This window comes from Eupeodes corollae, chromosome 2 (assembly GCF_945859685.1).
Source record: "Eupeodes corollae chromosome 2, idEupCoro1.1, whole genome shotgun sequence".
Lineage (NCBI taxonomy): Eukaryota > Metazoa > Arthropoda > Insecta > Diptera > Syrphidae > Eupeodes > Eupeodes corollae.
The window spans coordinates 83,365,674-83,383,612 of record NC_079148.1 but is presented as its reverse complement, the minus strand read 5'-3'; the positions used below and the strand labels follow the sequence as shown (position 1 = coordinate 83,383,612).

The 17,939-nt window shown below is 34.5% G+C and overlaps 3 protein-coding genes across 3 annotated transcripts; all 3 read left to right on the top strand.

The window, feature by feature from the left end:
* The first annotated feature begins 6,247 nt into the window (after window positions 1-6,247).
* On the top strand, window positions 6,248-7,614 carry LOC129947983 (uncharacterized). The gene is made up of 4 exons (XM_056058784.1): window positions 6,248-6,784; window positions 6,854-7,071; window positions 7,226-7,336; window positions 7,395-7,614. The coding sequence occupies exons 1-4, from the start codon at window positions 6,584-6,586 to the stop codon at window positions 7,528-7,530; spliced, it is 666 nt and encodes a 221-aa protein (XP_055914759.1). The 5' UTR covers window positions 6,248-6,583; the 3' UTR covers window positions 7,531-7,614.
* An 8,004-nt stretch (window positions 7,615-15,618) lies between these two features.
* On the top strand, window positions 15,619-16,215 carry LOC129948539 (uncharacterized). Its single transcript, XM_056059580.1, has 2 exons — window positions 15,619-15,780; window positions 15,857-16,215. Exons 1-2 carry the CDS (start codon window positions 15,680-15,682, stop codon window positions 16,086-16,088), a joined length of 333 nt encoding a protein of 110 aa, XP_055915555.1. The 5' UTR covers window positions 15,619-15,679; the 3' UTR covers window positions 16,089-16,215.
* A 51-nt stretch (window positions 16,216-16,266) lies between these two features.
* Window positions 16,267-17,373, top strand: LOC129948109 (putative nuclease HARBI1). Its single transcript, XM_056058947.1, has 2 exons — window positions 16,267-16,499; window positions 16,551-17,373. The coding sequence occupies exons 1-2, from the start codon at window positions 16,367-16,369 to the stop codon at window positions 16,928-16,930; spliced, it is 513 nt and encodes a 170-aa protein (XP_055914922.1). The 5' UTR covers window positions 16,267-16,366; the 3' UTR covers window positions 16,931-17,373.
* Window positions 17,374-17,939: the final 566 nt, after the last annotated feature.

Here is a 17,939-nt window from a genome sequence, read left to right as displayed (position 1 = left end):
CTCACGATAGTCAATACACAATCGTGATTTTTTTCCCTCTTCCTTCTTATAAACTAAAGTCACTGGGGAAGCATATGGACTATATGATTCTTCAATAAGTCCTGCTCTCAATTATTGTTTTATTTGTGATTCTATTTCTATTTTATCCGGAATGGAACATTTATATGGTTTTCTCGAAATATATCTGTTTTCAGTTAATCTTATCGTTGCTTCGAAATTTTTTACGGTACCGATATCAAATTTTTCTTTCGCAAAAACAAGATCATATTTGTTAAGGATATTATTTAAATTTTCAGGAATACGAATCAAGTTTTGAGTAATTTCTAAATTTTCATTTTGACATAATCGAAACTCTTTAATACAATTCAGACCGATTAACAAATCTTCTTCAAAAAAATTACTTTTTATTATTACAAATGAAAATTGTTTTTGTATATTAAATATTTTTAAAGTAACAGTTGCTTCGCCGTGGGCATCTGTAAGACCACTCATTGTTTTGATCATTTGAATCCCGCTTATATTGTTATTCAATTGTAATTTTGAATAAAATGTATAATTAATTAATGATATATTGGCTCCCGAATCGTAAAGCGCAATTGCAATTTGATTATTAACTAGAACATTAAGCTTTATAAGCGGGATCATATTTAGTTTTTTTGACTCTGAGAATCTTATATTAGCTGGTCTTACTTTATTTCTGCATACGCTTTCTGAATGAAATCTATTTGGAAAACCAGCTTTCTCACAAATCTGACATGATACGAAATTCAGTTTTTGTCTATTTATGTCTGTTTTATATTTGCTAGGTTGTGTATTATTGTTTGATATAGGATCGAGTTGTCGCAAACTCGACATAAGTTGTTCGATCGTTGTTAATTCTTTTTTATTTAAACTCGATCTTACAAATTTTGGTAAAGCCAATACAATAAAATTAACTCGAGAATTTATGCTAAGATCTGGATCGACATCAATAAGAAGATTTATCTTTTTAAAAGCAAAATCCAAAAATGGACCATTTAACCAATGAAAAGAATACGCGTAATCAATTTCACTCCATGATTTATCTCCAAATGTATTTAAAAAAGATGATTCCCAAAAATCCCAACGTTTATTCATTGAACCCGTTTTATATAAAGATGAGAACCAGTCTAAAGCAGGTCCTTCCAAATAAGATTTTAATATTTCCGGAAATTGTTTTTCATTTAATTGTAATCTCTGACATTCGAGCAAAAATAAATTCAACCATGACCTTGCATTTTGATTTTTACTTGAAAATATTATTTGACATAGATCGGATTGGATTTTCAAAACTAGACAAAGGGTTATTGGTAGTGGGTTGGGGGGTTGTGCTTATTGCCTCTAAATAATAACCACCAAAAACTACATTACCTTCCTCATCCAAATATAAACTTTGCAACTCTTTCTTCAGTGTAATAGTAATATTTCTTAATTTTCCTCCTGTACTAAGGCTCTTCACAGCTCCCTTGATTATGGACAACTTAGCCAATTCAACATGTTTTTGGATTGGTTGATATTCAGTTGGAAAAGAAAAAAATGTCTTCTTGATTCAAAATTTGAATAGTTTTGACGTTAACAATAGTTTGTTTTTCCCGAATTTCTGAAGTTAAACAGAATTTAACTTTTATTTCTTCCATCTTAATTGTTGATTTGTAAGTTTCAACTATTTGGCTTGAAACTTCGATAATGGAATAAGAATGATTCCAATAATTTAATTGTAAGTTTCAACTGTTTGGCTTGAAACTTCGATGATGAAATAAAAATGGTTCCAATAATTTGATAAAGACACAAGTTGATGCAGTAAAGAACTATATTTTATAATTAAATTAACAAATAAAAACATTATTAACAAAAACATAATAACAAGAATAATATTAATAAACATACCTAAATCAACAATTATGTCGGCTTTGATATCTTTGATACTACTTATTGAACAATTTACATACGATTGAAAATTAGTATAAAATAATAAAATATTAATATTGAAAAGTAAGATCCTAAATACTAGATGTAAATATGTACAGTGTTTTAGCAAAGTGTCGAGTCAGTAGAAGAGATCTGGCAAAAGTAGTTATTAAGGTGGCTAAGTTTGTGAATAAGATGGCAACAAACTTACATATATGTATATTAAAAAAAAACCACCCACGCAATTTTCTTCAGAGCCCTTTCTGCATTATTATCTGTATAACGAAATTTATTTGAAGCTATGGGCGACTAAAAAACGTATCGTACGAGCGTACGTACACACGCATGCACAGACATCTTTCTAAAAATCGAGAAATGTCAAAATTTTCAATTTGACAAATCGGACCCATTACAATAACTTCCTATTTGAAGTTAATATGAATAAACTTTATTTTCTAATTCTCTATAAAGAGGTACATTTTTTTTTAATTTTAGACTAAATGCACTAAGTTACAAAAAAAGTGACGCACCTTGAAATTTCGTAAAAATTTCATATACGCTACGAGCAATGAAATAGTAGTGGGTAGTGAAATGAAATATAAGTTGGTTAAAATACAAAAGCTTTTGTAACATGAACTGTAGTGCTAAAAGATAGTATATATGTATACCTACTTTATTTTCAAATAATAAATTAAATACAAAATGTATTAAATAATAAATTATTTATTCGCAAATTTATATTTTTTTTTTAATATATGACACAACTAGATTTTAAAAACCAATGAAGTAGTAGTGTGACACTAGAAATTACATTATTTGACAAAATAACGGTATATTTCAAACAAAAAATTAAATAAACTTAATACTTATTACATGACCATGACTTTTGATAACGGCTTCACAACACCTTTTCATGGAATTTACAAGGACTTCAATGGTATATTCTGCCACGCGTGATGAACTACAGCCCAAAGTTCATTGTTGTTTTTTGCTTTAGAGATTGAGCTGGCCAATCTATAACCTCAATTCCATTGCCGCGAAACCATTCCTTAGCCAACTTATATGCTTTGGATCGTTATCTTGCTGACCTTAATACTAGACCTACCACTTTTCACCGTCTTAATAGTGTATCTGTTAACATATTCCGTATCAGAGGGGCGACTTACATACTGATGGGAGCATTTACCTCCATATACAATAATTTTGAATTCACCAGTCTATAAAATATTCCTTCACTTGTCAGTGGGCCAAGTGAGATGTTCTTTGGCATATTGAAAACGTCGGGTTACATGACTTTTCTTCAAAAGTGGCGCCTTGCTGGGGCTATATGTATACTCACGTAGACGTCTGCGTACCGTGTGAACACCACAGGCTAGGTATAGCTCGTCGAGGATTTCTATAGCGGACATTGCTGGTCTATTTTTAGCACAACGAGTGACATGTCGAACTGTATAGCCTCTGAAAGAATCCGCTTTTTACCACGTTTTTCATTTCTTTTTTGTAGGTGATCGCATTGCGTATCATTGGGACTGAGCAGCCGACGAGTTTTTTCACCTCCCTGTAGGCCTTGCCTTGTTTTATTAGTTTTGAATCAAAGTTCTTATTTCTTCGCTACAATGTTTTCCTCGTCCCACTAAATTATGAACAGTACAATACTTCGCACATAGGAATGGTTGACAGTTGTATGTCACTAGGCCCTGGTTCTCTATGAACTGTTGCGCCACCTAATAATAATAATAAAAAAAATCGGTAAAAGATCCTAAACAGCATTCACAAATTTCTTTTATCCCCTTACTATACAAAATATTAAGCCATTTTTGTTCCACTTTCCCGTTCTTCACATAAAAGATAAAAAACAATTCGCGTAGTCAACAGACATTTATCTTCTGATAGAGAACAAAATAATATTTACAAATTTTTCGAAACCATTGAATAATCAATAGCTTTATGGAAAAAAAGTGCCAACAACTACTCAGAAGCAACAACACCACAGACAAAATAAGAAGCTTTGTTGCAGGGCAAATTTTGGGGCAGTGAAATAAAAAAAAATTAACCCAATGACGAATGAATGAAAATTTCTAAACTTATCCAATAGCCATCACACGCAAAAAAATACACAGATATATAATCGCCAATTCGAAGCCAAAAGAATTAAAGGACCAGATGTTGTCTACAATTTTGTCCTAAGAAAACTTCCACATTCAGTGCTCATTTTTCTAAAAACTATTCCCAATGACTATTATTTCCCCGAATGGAGATTCTTGAATACCTTTAGAATCGCTTAAGTGACTTGCCACATACCACATTTGAGGGGCCGCTTAAGTGACTTGCCACTTACCACATTTGAGGGGCCGGTTATAGCTATCAGTAAAATATGAAACAGGAGTAATATGAAATGTTTTACTGATGATTGTCATTAAATGTTGTTTTCTTCCGATCATAACATCGAGCTTCGCGCCTCAGATAATTTGTTTATTGTTTCTTTCATTAGTAAAAGGTTTAATGATGTGATCGGAAGAGTAAAAAATTGAAACACCAACAGTAAAACGAAATGGAATGTGTGGCTTTTGGCAGTCAGCTGTTCAGTAAAATGAAATTCTATCATTAAAACAAATATAATGGATTTATAAATTGAATAAAACTTTAACTGCATTGTTTCTTTTTCAAAATCATCAATCTTTTGCTAAAAATAAATCTGTAACATGTTCAAAACAAAAATTTGACTGATGGATTTTACTGATAGCTATAACCGGCCCCTAAGAAGCGTGCTCAAAAACCCCCATGGAATTTATCCATTGAAGAGAAGAACAGGACTAAGCCAACCGATGAAGATACATTTATAATGCTATTTCTGCAGTCAATTATAGATAAACTATCTCGTATAGATAAATCATATTGTAATGGAACCTTTGGATGACAACTGAATCAAAAACAGACTACTACAGGATAAAAGAAAAAAGTCGTGCAACTAAAATGTTAAAATATTTGGGAGTTATACTCGATCCTAAACTAAACTGGAAACTAAATATTGAAGTACGGGTTGAGAAGGCCTGTGTTGCCTTCTACGCCTGCAGCAAAACTTTCGGCAAAAAGTGGGGACTTCAGTTGAAGATGACTTTATGGACGTACACAGCCGTAGTACGTCCAATCTAAACATATAGGTCGATTGTGTGGTGACCTGCTCCTATAATATTGATAAGCTAAAGAAGGTTCAGAGAACAGCTTGCGTGGGCACCACAGGGGCCATGCGTACTTGCCCAACGGACCCCTTAAACGTTATTTTGGATCTTCTACGAACCGACGTTTTTATTAAATACATAGTTTCCTGCAGCGCTATAAGGCTGAAGGAATCAAACAGCTGGTTGTCAAAACCTTATGGTCACAGCAACACAACGAAATTGATTCCCTCAGATATTATCTCAGTAGACACTAGACTACTGCACTCCTACTTTGAGCCTTAGTAAGGGTTTTAAGGTTATTTCCCCATCCAGAATAAGATTGGGAGGATGACATCGTGTCAATAGGTTTCGACACAACCATCTTTACTGTCAGCTCAAAGATGTAGTGCGGAGTTGGTTCACGGATCTTTTCTGAGTCCCTAAATGTAGCTAAATCATATACGCTCCCTGACTTTGCTAGCGTTTTTCAGGCTGAACTGCTGGCAATAAGGGAGGCATGTAAGATACTAAAACAAAGCCCAAACCAAAACCGAAATGCGGCTATCTTTACAGACAGTCAGGCAGCTGTCAAAGCCAACAACTCGGTCACATCTTCATCTAAATTGGTCCAGAAATGTCACGATGAGCTTGCGAGCCTGAATATTAACCTCGCTATCACCCTGATCTAAGTTCCGGGCCATAGTGGTATCGTGGGAAATGAACGGGCTGACGAGCTAGCCAGGCAAGGATCGGCCCTTTATAGCTCACTTGCGGAAATGGTTAAAATTTCTCTTGGCGCTATGAAGGGTAAAATCTTTTCTATCTACCAAACTGAATCAAACCGAAGGTGGAGCAATTTACCCAACTGCATTATATCTAGGAAGATATGGCCCACCTGTAATAAAACCCGTACATACGATCTTTTGTGCAGGCCAATGAAAGACAGTCAGGATTGTTGCGGTTTGTACCGGACATTGGCCTATAGAAGTTCATGCGGAGAAGTTGGGTATCTCCTACAACACCTTTTCTCTTAGTTGTAGTGAGAAAGTGAAACGATAATTTCCTCTGCGAATGTCCTGCTTTGGCAAACACTAGAATGAAAGCATTGTTTCACGAACTTGATGAGCTATCTGAGACAAAGATTAGATACCTAATCTTTTTTCTCAATGCGTAAAAATGGCTCTAACATAATCGCTATGAAGCTTCTCTATAAATTTGTCCCTTTTTCACAGGTCAAACGAGTTTTTGGTATCAAAACGGCGCGCGCGCTACAGCGCTAATTGGATCTCAGGCTAGGTTACCTTGAGATCGCCATTTCTACCTACCTACCTAAAATGTTAAAATATCTTAGTCCCTTGCAAATAAGAAAACCCCAAATTGGCTTTTATTTTAACAAGGCCATCTAAACACAATATTGAAGTATTATTTTTGTTAACTCAACCAAAGAATACTGTTTAATGAAGGTATGCATAAGAGAATAAGCCATACATTTGATTAACATGTTCCAGCGAAATACTTCAATTTTGCGGAAAGTCTATTGCAAAACCATGAAGAAGTGCTTCTATTTTAGTTTAGTTTGTTCTGGCATGGGGGTCGTACAGTTATTATTTCTATCTCTGCTGTTGGGGACCTTAATTGGAGTTCTCGCAATAAGTAAACGATATTTACTATTCCCCCGACAAGCACCAACTAGACACCAGGTATTTAGCTTAACACTTTGCATTTGCATGGTGTTAATATTTATTTTGTTTTGTTCATATTTCAAATAGTTTATTGGTGGAATTGGTATACCTGTTGATCTCGAATATGAGTCCTTAGTTGTGGGATATGTATTGAAAGCTATGTTCTACTTACCATGGAATGCTACAACATTTAGAGAAAATCCATTTGTTCCAGAATATCAAAGCTATCTCCATACAGCCAAGGAACTGCAGCATAAAATATCAAGATGGAGTGTTTACGAATCTATTGAAAATGTTATCAATAAGTAATGTTAATTTGTATTTATTCCTAATTAAAAGGATTCTTTTTAGCTGTAATTAAAAAATTAAATTTTGAAAACTATGAATATGCCTTAGACCTTAGCCCTTTTTTAGAAGCTAAGATGCTTTTAAAATTTCCTATATTTTCTTACTTTTCAGCTACGGTTACGACGGCCAAGAGTGTCTCCTGAAAGCGGTTTGTGAATCCAGTTTTTTTAAATTCTCAAATCGAGCCTCTGTCTTGGGTGAACTTATGCATATTTTACTAACGTTAGATTTGTATAACTTACTCGAAAGCATAGTTGATGTACTTCCTTTTTCCTTACAGGCCAACATCCACGCATGATACATCTGGTAAGAAAAATCAAATCTATCTTGATGCCGAAAAATCTGGAAAATCTGGAAAATGTGAACACTTTAATTGTTCATTTTCAATAATGAAGCGGGTTTCGGTTATTTTTTAAAAAATAAATTTTGTAATTTTTTTTTTAATTTTTGTTTTCAATAACATAAAAAATAAAAAAATGTTAAATAGATAAATAATACAAGACTCAGTTTTTTTCTTGCACCTTCCTCACCCACAATGTAGACAATCAAATAATTTTGAGTTTAAAACAATTTTTTTCAAAAACTATGCTTAGTTTTGACTTGATTTAAAAACAAGCTAATAGAAAAAAGTGTTGGCTGTAAAAAAAAGGTATAATACTTAGTTGTAAGTATTACCGTTAATTTGTAATTATTTTTTCCATTTAATGTACATATTTTTTTTAATTGCCCCTACCGCCTAAACGGTAAAAAAATGCTTGTTTTTAACTGTTCTATACAAATCCGTCATTAAATTTTGTCGCATAAGTTATCGTACTCTCCCCAAGCAATACGTCATACTTTGTATGCAAGTCTATTTAAATCATATTAATAAAATTTAAAAAAAATGATAGAATATTATAAAAATCTAAGCACTCAAATTCAAATCAAAGTTTTAAAAAGTATCATAATATAGTTAACCTAATGAACCACACAAAAAATTAATAAATCAAAAACAATAGATCGATATCTGACCATTTAAATAAATTAAAAATTTAGATAAATTGATTTTGAACCTTCGATCATTTCGTATGCCTGTTTTTTGATTTTTAAAAAATATATTTATATAAACTTATTAAAAGTTAAAACAAATTTTATAGAAATGGATAATCCAAACATTTTAATGAGACAACAAATACAAAATCAAATTGCTCCTGGTCCCGCTACCCCTGTTCAACCAGGTCAAGCTTTTAATATTAACCAAAATGAATTAGTACAGCTTATCACTAGGCTAGTGGCTGACACCCTACATATTCAAGGACGACAAATATTCAACTCAATTATAAATTCTGCAGCGGACATCAATAGTGAGATAGACCAACTAATACATTTAGCTGACAATAACTTTAATGACTTAGACAAAAACAAAATATAATTAGAAAAAAGCATCGATAGAATTTTAAAAATCTATGAGTACCTTAAGGTTACTGCATTTATTTACTTAGCCTCACGTTGTGCGCCAGTTAATAAAAGTATTAGTTTTTTTTTATATTTTTTTTTTTTTTTTCTACAGAGCAAATTGTTCTGGCCTTTATCGATTGAATTGAATTTTAAAACTTACTTAAAAATAAAATTATCCTAAATTGTTTCTTGCTTACTAAATGAAGAAATGCAACTTTGCAATATTTCTTAATGTTTGCATTTCCACAGTATTTGTTACCTGATTGGTTTTCTATGGAACTTTATTTCAGAGCCAAATTTATTTCAAGTCTCTAACGTCATTGGTTCATATATTTATATATTAAAAAACAACCACCCACGTAATTTTCTTGATAGCCCTGTTTAGAAATGCCGTGTTTACTATTTCATCCTAAAATATCATTTATCTTAAATTTACTAAATTAATATCTATTATATTGTTAATAAGCATCTTACGATGGTGCAATACAAAGAATCGATCTCTTTACAAGCAACCATCATCGAGACAACATCAAGTCCAAAACAAAATTTATCTTGTTCCAATAATATTTAATTAAATACATTCCTTATAACGTGAAAAAAGGTTGTATTTTATTTTGAATAATTTTGATTTCTAAAAATTATTGCTGAACAAAGTTGGTCCTTCGTAAAGCCGAATTTTTTTTGAAAATTAATATTGAAATAAATTCAAATAAATTTAAATTGACTTTTGAATCTATGTATGGTGGTTGCTTGGAACTTTTGGATTGCTGGAACTGCAAATATATTTGGTAAAATTGTATCGAATTATTTATTTTTTTTTTTTGCTGTTGTCTGCTGGGTTGCTGTTGCTGTTGCACGTTAGCGTTTTTGGAGTGCTGTTTGGAAATAGGTTGCTGCTTTTCTTAAAGAAACTTGTGGTGAAAAGTACATGGTTGGTGTTACTATTTCATTGATTTGTTACTCGTGAGTTTCGGTTTATACAATTTTGGTTTTAAGCATAATAATTGCAACAATCATGCAGACATTAAGGCAGGCTCGTGGACATTTAAAGGGTTCGATAACGCGTGCGCATGCTTATATTCTAGAAGTAGAAGATGAAGATATAGACAATTTAGAAACGCGGTTAGAACGGTTAGAGGGAACTTGGAAGGATTTTTGCGCTAATCATAATGAGTTTTTTTAATTTTCCGGTCAAGAGGGATACGGTGATCCCGAAATTGATTTTATTACTACGGAGAAAAAATATCTCCATGCCAAAAGTGCATTTGTAAAAGCGATTAGAAAGAACACTCGTTCAATTCCTCCACTCCTTAAATTCCTCCCCCTCTTCCACCACGTTGGATGAATCTTCCAAGCAACAAGCCGCCTTGTTAGAGACTCTTTTACGCAATCCGTCGGTTTCGAAACCATTGAGTGAAATTGAGTTGCCAAAGTTCAAAATAACTCCTTACGGTGGCGATTACCGCGAATAGCCTGAATTTCGGGACATGTTTTTAGGCATCGTCGGTTTCAAGGAAAAACTTCCGGGTGCTCAAAAAATGCGTTATTTAAAATCGTTTTTGACTGATGAAGCTGCAAAACTTTTAAACGGGATGGAGATAGCTGATTGCAATTATGAGCTAGCGTGGGAAAAACTCGAGCGTCGGTATAATAAGCCGTTGTACATTATAAACGCGCACATTGAAAGTTTTATGAAAATGCCAACGGTGGTCGTAGCGGACAGTGGACATTTACACCGGTTATCTGATAAATCAGATGAAGTTATTCGTGGTTTAAAGGCTCTGAAATCCGAATGCAGAGATCCTTGGCTGATTTATCTAATGCTAAGTAAGACCGACTCAGATACGCGTAAAGCTTGGGCACTTCATAATGACAATTCGGAAAAAACAACAGTTCAGGAATTAATCGATTTTTTTGAAAAAAGATGCGATGCTTTGGAAGCTTGCACAACCAAATCTCATGATTCGAAAAACCGTGGTAATAAAGTAACAACGCGTTCGGGTATGATGTCGAATAATATTAAAAGCCTTGCCGTATCAAATTTCGTGTGTCCAATGTGCAAACAAAATCATAATCTGCCACAGTGTTCTCAATTTCTTGCCTTGCCCATTACTGCTCGTCGAAGCTTTGCTAGGGATCAAAAACTATGCTACAATTTATGCTATGCTACAGTTTAGGAAGCAATCATTCTTCATCGAGATGTCGATCGAAAGCTCGTTGTCCTCATTGCCGTATTCGCCATCATGTGTTGGTTCATCTAGATTCGCTATCCTCGATTAGTGAAGCTAACAATTCAAATGGAGCAATTGCCTCGACATCTCAAGCTTCCTCGTTGCCTAATGTTAGCATCCAAATTCAAAACGATATTCTTTCCTCCGGTATTTCGCCAACAGTTTTGCTTCAGATTCCAGATATCTTTGGTAACAAACATCTTTGTCGCGTTCTACTCAATACGGGATCTCAAGCTTCCTTTGTAACTGAAAATTTGGTAAAAAGATTACATCTTCGCCGTCGTCTTGCTCGCGTTCCTATTTCTGGAATCTCTTCGCTTGAAGCTGGTGTTACAAAGGGTGCCATAACCCTAAAGCCCAAATCTTGGTTTGATCCAAATGAAATGGATGTCAAAGCCTTCATTTTGAATCAATTAACTTCTAAAACTCCTCCTTTGCCTCTTGACCTTGATAGATCATTATTGTTGAATGAGTTGAGATTGGCTGACCCAGGTTTCAACGACCCAGGTCCTATTGATATTTTGTTAGGATCTGACAAGGCCTGGAGTATTTTGTTTGATGGTCGTCGCCTTGATAACAACTGTAACTTGATTGCCCACAATACCATTTTTGGGTGGGTAATCACCGTTAAATGTCCAAAGGAGGAAATTGTTTCCTTAACAGAAGGGATTATGCAGGATGTTGATGTTCTTCTGAAATCGTTTTGGGAAATTGAAGAACTTCCACAAAATACCTATTCATTGGATTCTGGTGATTTTGCAGACTCTCATTTTTGCAAAACTTTCTCTCGAGCGCCTGATAACAAGTATGTCGTGGAGTTGCATTTTCGTCAAAAGGAAGTTGATCTTAGAAACACTCTTTCAGGAGCATTGTCTCGGTTGTTTCGCCAAATTTGGGTGGATAAAAAACATCGTGACTTTCAACGCATTGTGTGGCGAAAAAGTCCTGATCAACCTATCAAACACTATCGACTGTGTACAGTCACTTACGGAACTTCTCCTGTCCCATTTCTATCGATGCGAGTTCTGAAACAACTTGCAATATAGATTATGCGGATAAGTTCCCTGTTGCATCACATGCTATATTGCATGATTTTTATGTTGACGATATCATGACCGGTTCGGATTCTATATCAGGTATATTGGAATTGAAAGCAGAGTTGGTTGCATTGTTGTCCTGTGGTGGTTTGCAGTTGAGCAAATGGAGTTCCAATTGTTGGTCAGTTTTGCAGGGGTCAAATTGTGAGCCTATATTTTCTCTTGATGTTGATAGCGCTGATAATTGTACAAAAGTTCTTAGACTAGTTTGGAACCCTCATCGTGACATATTTACTTTCAAAATTTCGTTGGAGGAAAAATCGCCATTGTCACCCACTAAACGAATGCTTTTATCAGAGATTTCAAAAATCTTTGAACCCTTAGGTTTCTTGGCACCTGTCACCATTTTGCTTAAAATGCTGTTCCAGGAGTTATGGGTGCATGAATCAAAGATAGGATGGGATGATCAACTCCCAAGTGAAATAGCTGACAAATGGATTTTCTATCGAAAGGATTTGCTCTACTTAGAAAGGGTCGAAATTGTCAGGAGGTTTACGTTAAATTCAAAACATTTTGATCTGATAGGGTTTTCAGATGCATCCGAGAAGGCATATTCCGCAGTCGTCTACGTTCGCAGTTTGTCAGAAAATGGAGAAATGAATGTAAAACTTGTTGCGACTAAGACCCGTGTTGCGCCTGTTAAGCAGTTAACAATTCCACGCCTGGAACTTTGTGGGGCGCTTCTCTTGAGTCGTCTAGTAAAATTGATTCGTTCTTCTTTGGATATAAAACCCTCCCAAATCTTTGTTTTTTGTGACTCTTAAATCGTTTTAGCCAATTGTACCGCTGAGATTCTTGATGTTCTTCCCCGAATGGAACTACATTCGCTCAGAAGAAAATCCAGCTGTTGCAATTGGACATTTGGTGGAGAGGCCCAGATTGGCTATCTATAGATTTTAATTTATTGCCGATTTCCGCAGAAAAAAAAGGATTTTGAAGCATTTTAAGAAAGCAGCCTGTTGTTGCCAATGTAATGTGTGTGATGGAATCACTTTTTGCCAAACGAGTCTCATCCTGGTTTAAAGTAATTCGAATCGTTGCTGTTTTTGTTCGCCGTGCGAGAAATCGTAAATTTCCTCCACAGGAACGTATAAAAGGTTTCTTGCGATCTGAAGAATTGCTTAACGCTAAACGGAAATGCCTTTTATGGGCTCAAAAAGAGTTTTACGAAGAGATACAATCCTTAAAAACAAAAAATTATGTCTCTATACGATCTAAACTGGCATCCTTATCACCGTTTCTGGATGATGTTGGGCTTCTTCGCGTTAGGGGAAGAATTTGCAATGCTGTCAATGTTTCTTTTAGCCTTAAACACCCTATAATATTGCCTAAAGGTCATCCGGTCTCCATTTGGATTCCACAGGATGCTCATATAAAATTTCTTTATGCAGGTGTATCGGAATTGTTTTCTCTAGTACGGCAGGAGTTTTGGATTTTTGGATGCAGAAACCATATAAGAAAAATTGTACATGGTTGTATGGCATGTTTTCGACAACTTCAAGCTACAACAACACAACTCATGGGAAATTTGCCTTCTTTAAGACTTTCCCTATCTTTTGCTTTCGACCGAACGGGCTGTGACTATGCTGGACCAATAACTCTTCGAATCGCCAGAGGTAGAAATCCAAAGTACACGAAAGGATACTTCGCATTATTTGTTTGTATGGCGACAAAGGCTTTACATTTGAAAGTCGTGAGCGATTTATCTACGGATGCATTTATAGCGTCGTTGAGGCGATTTATTGCTAGAAGAGGAAAATGCAGCATCGTTTACTCCGACAATGGCACCAATTTTCAAGGAGCTGCGAGAACCCTGTGTGAATGTATCAAGTTGGTGCGTTCTGAAGAACACAATCATCTGGTGTCTTCAACCTTGGCAGCTGGGATGGGAGTTTATTCCTCCACATAGCCCTCATTTCGGGGGCCTTTGGGAAGCTGGTGTAAAAAGTGTCCAACAGCACCTCCAGCGTGTAGTAGGGAATAATATTCTCACTTTTGAAGAAATGTCTGCTTTGCTTTCCCAAATTGAAGCACTCCTAAATTCCAGGCCTCTTTGTGCTATATCAGATTTAGACTTCCTCTAACACCCTCTCATTTCCTTATAGGTAGACCATATACGGCGATAACGGAGCCAAGCTATCAAGATGTTAAAGTTAACAGACTAGGAAGATGGCAACTTATTCAAAACATGTTGCAAGGTTTTTGGCGTCGATGGAACTTTGAATACCTAACTTTACTTCAACAACGTCCCAAATGGGAAAAGAAGACCAAACATTTTAAAGTTGGTGACCTGGTAGTCATCAAAGAGCTAAACTTGCCACCATCCAGATGGGCGCTAGGAAAAGTTGAAGAACTTCATCAAGGAGAAGATGATCTTGTACGAGTGGTATATGTTCGCACCAAGCGACCTATAACGGAGCTGGCTATTTTACCATGCTCCTGACATTCTTTCAGGGGGGAGGGCAGCATGTTTAGGAATGCCGTGTTTAACTATTTCATCCTAAATTATTATTTATCTTAAATTTACTAAAATTAAATCTGGAATTGTTAATTAATGAATTCTTTAAAACTTAATTAACTCTTAATGAAATATTAATATTTTGCAAAGTTGCCAAACATAGTTATATAATACCCTAGGTTTTATAACCTTGAATTTTGTTTTGGCTTTGTAACTTTTAATGCTTTTCACCTTTGTTTTTCTATATAATGTTTAAATCTTAATCCCTTTAACAGCTTATCCATATATATGAATAAGCATCTTGCGATGGTGCAATGCAAAAAATCGATCTCTTTACAAGCAACCATCATCAAGACAACATCAAGTCCATTAAACAAAATTTGTCTTGTTCCAATAATATTTAATTAAATACATTCCTTAGAACGTGAAAAAATGTTGTATTTTATTTCGAATAATTTTGATTACTAATAAGTATTGCTGAATAAGCCCTTTCTGCATTATTATCTGTATAACGAAATTTATTTGAAACTATGGACGACTAAAAAACGTAGCGTACGAACGTACATACACGCATGCACAGGCATCTTTCTTAAAAATCGTAAAAAGTTCATTACAATAACTTCCTATGGGGAGTTAATATGAATAAATAAAACTGATCCGACACTGAACTTTATTTTCTAATTCTCTATAAAGAGGTAAATTTTCAGCCTTATTCTGAGATTCAAATGAATAGCTCATTCGATAGAATAGATCTATTCATTCGAATGAACTTCACGTATTTTCACATTCGAAAGAAAGATATTCATTGTAGAATGTGTTCACAAAATTAACTTAAATGAATATTATTTTCGAAATCAGCTGCTTGTAATTTACTGACATTTCGATTGTATGTAGTATGACCAACCTGATTCTTTTGCAGACTATTTAATTTTTGTTAAAAATGTTCGGAAAATTAATTCTACATATTCCAAAAGCATAAAGCGAAATAATGTTTTGCTGGAAGCTGGGATGAGTTAATTATTTTGAAATGCATTAACGAAAACATGAATTTATTTTTTTTGGAACCGTAATACAAGTTTATTCACATGAAAAAGAATAAAATTAACTATAAAACATTTGTCTAGTGAAATACTAGAGTTTGATTTGACTATTCGAGTCATTTTTATTGAATTTTAATGTTTATTCAAAGATTTTTAATTACTCATCTGAAATCATCAAAATAACGTTCGCGTATTAATGGTTCCACCATTTATTTCACACACATCTGGTCACACCTGTGAATTTTCAAATACAAAAGAAAATCAATTTGAATTTGAATTTGAAGTAATGTTTTAGCAACAAAATGGCAATTGTTTTATTTATGAGCAGTGAAAATGGTGAGGAACAGATTATCAGAAGAAGGATAAGGGATGCATCAAATCCATTCGAGTTTGAAAGTTCAAAGTAAGTACAGATATGTAAATAGTTTCCTTTCAGTTCCCGTCCTTATATATGAATTTTTGTTTTTGTTTCTTTGAAGATTTATTAAGAATTTTCGATTAAACAAAAGTGCTTTCAAGTACGTGTTGGATGAGCTGAACACCGAAGTTGAAAGGGGAACATCTGTGTCTATATCTCCAATCATAATGTTGGCAACCACGTTGCGATTTGTCGCAGAAGGTGGATACCAATTTGGAGTAGGCAAGGACGGTGGTATTAAACTTTCTCAATCGTCGGTGTCAAAGTGCATAAAAAAGTGGTATCTGCATTAGAAGCTAAACTATGCCCCAAATGGATAAATTTTAAAGCCAATGACGAAGAAAAGGAAGCAATTAGGGGACATTTTTACCAAAAGTTCGGTTTTCCAGGAGTGATCGGTTGCGTTGATGGTACGCACGTTGCTATTAAACCCCAGAAATAAGACATTTGTTTTATAACCGAAAGGGATTCTACAGCTTGAATATTTTAATTGTAAGGCTTCGAATTCAAGTAAATTTTTGCATATAACTTTTAGTAGCATTACACTCAATGACAGATCTGCGATCAAAAGATGCAAATAAGGTATATAGATGCCTCTCAACCTGGTGCAACACACGACGCGTTAGCGTGGAAGGTATCTTCCGTGCGAAACTATCTTTTGCAACAGTATACTGGAGGAAGACATACAAACTCTTGGCTGCTAGGTAAGAAACAATAATCATTTTTGGAAACATTGATGACATTGATTGATTCAGGTGACGCAGGCTATCCCCTAGAACCTTGGGTAATGACACCATATCGTTCACCAATTACCGGAAGTTCTGAAAGCAAGTACAATATTCAACATTCCAAGGCACACAATATTAATGAACGAACTATCGGCTTACTGAAGAACAGATTTAGGTGTTGTCTTAAGACTAGGCAGTTGCATTACTCAGCAGAAAAGGCTGCCCAAATAATAAACGTTTGCGCAGCCTTGCACAACATCTGCATTCATTTCAAAGTTGCAGATAATGCTGAAAATTTGCACATTGAAGATCACACTGAAAATGCTTTTAGTGACGTGGATGAAAGTGAAAATAGTCACATTCTTGAAGCTAGAAACGCTCGTGACAGAATCGCTGGTTTATTTTAATTAAAAGAGTACACAATTTACATATTGAGATATCACTATTTCAGTCTTATTTATTTCATTTTTTTAATTCAAAAATAAATTAATTAAAAACTAAAACCATTCACAACAAAAAAAAACTTAATTCAAAACTAAAACCAATCACAACAAAAAAAAACTTAATTCAAAACTAAAACCATTCACAAAAAAATACCCTGGCACTTATGCCTTCAACGGACTACTTAAGTGAAGTGATCCTGACAATAGCTTCCTCGAACTCCGTTAGGGCTACAAGATTGTTGTCATTGAATCCCGACTGTTTCCTTTTTACTTTATTTTCCACCAGTTTCTTTTTTGTTTTGGATTTAAAATCAGCCCAAACCTTGAAACCAAACATTTGTTACTATACACCTTTTTTGTTAAAATTTAATTTATAGACCTTTTTCCAATTCGCACCGTCTTTAGAAGGAGGTCCGTAGCTATTCAGCTTCTCCGCAGCATCTCTCCAAAAAAAAATATTTTTATTTTATCTATTTTTCAACACAAATATCAAAGCTTACATACATGTTTTGCGGATCTATTCGCCAGAAAAATTGAACGCTAATGAAATGACATTTGTTTCGAATGATTAGAAAGTCAAACTTTGCTTAAGTTTCGAATTAAAATGAACTTTCGAAACGTTAGAAACTGAAAATACGTATCATACGAATTCGAATAACTTTCGAACGAAAGAGAATGTCAAAATAAGGCTGTTTGTTTTCATTTTAGACTAAAGCACTGAGTTAAAAAAAAGTGGCGCACCTTGAAATTTCGTAAAAATACTTATTACATGACCATGACTTTTGATAACGGCTTCACAACGCCTTTTCATGGAATTTACAAGGACTTGGCATCTCTTCAATGGTATATTCTGCCACGCGTGATGAACTACAGCCCAAAGTTCATTGTTGTTTTTTGCCTTAGAGATTGAGCTGGCCAATCTATAACCTCAATTCCATTGCCGCGAAACCATTCCTTAGCCAACTTACATGCT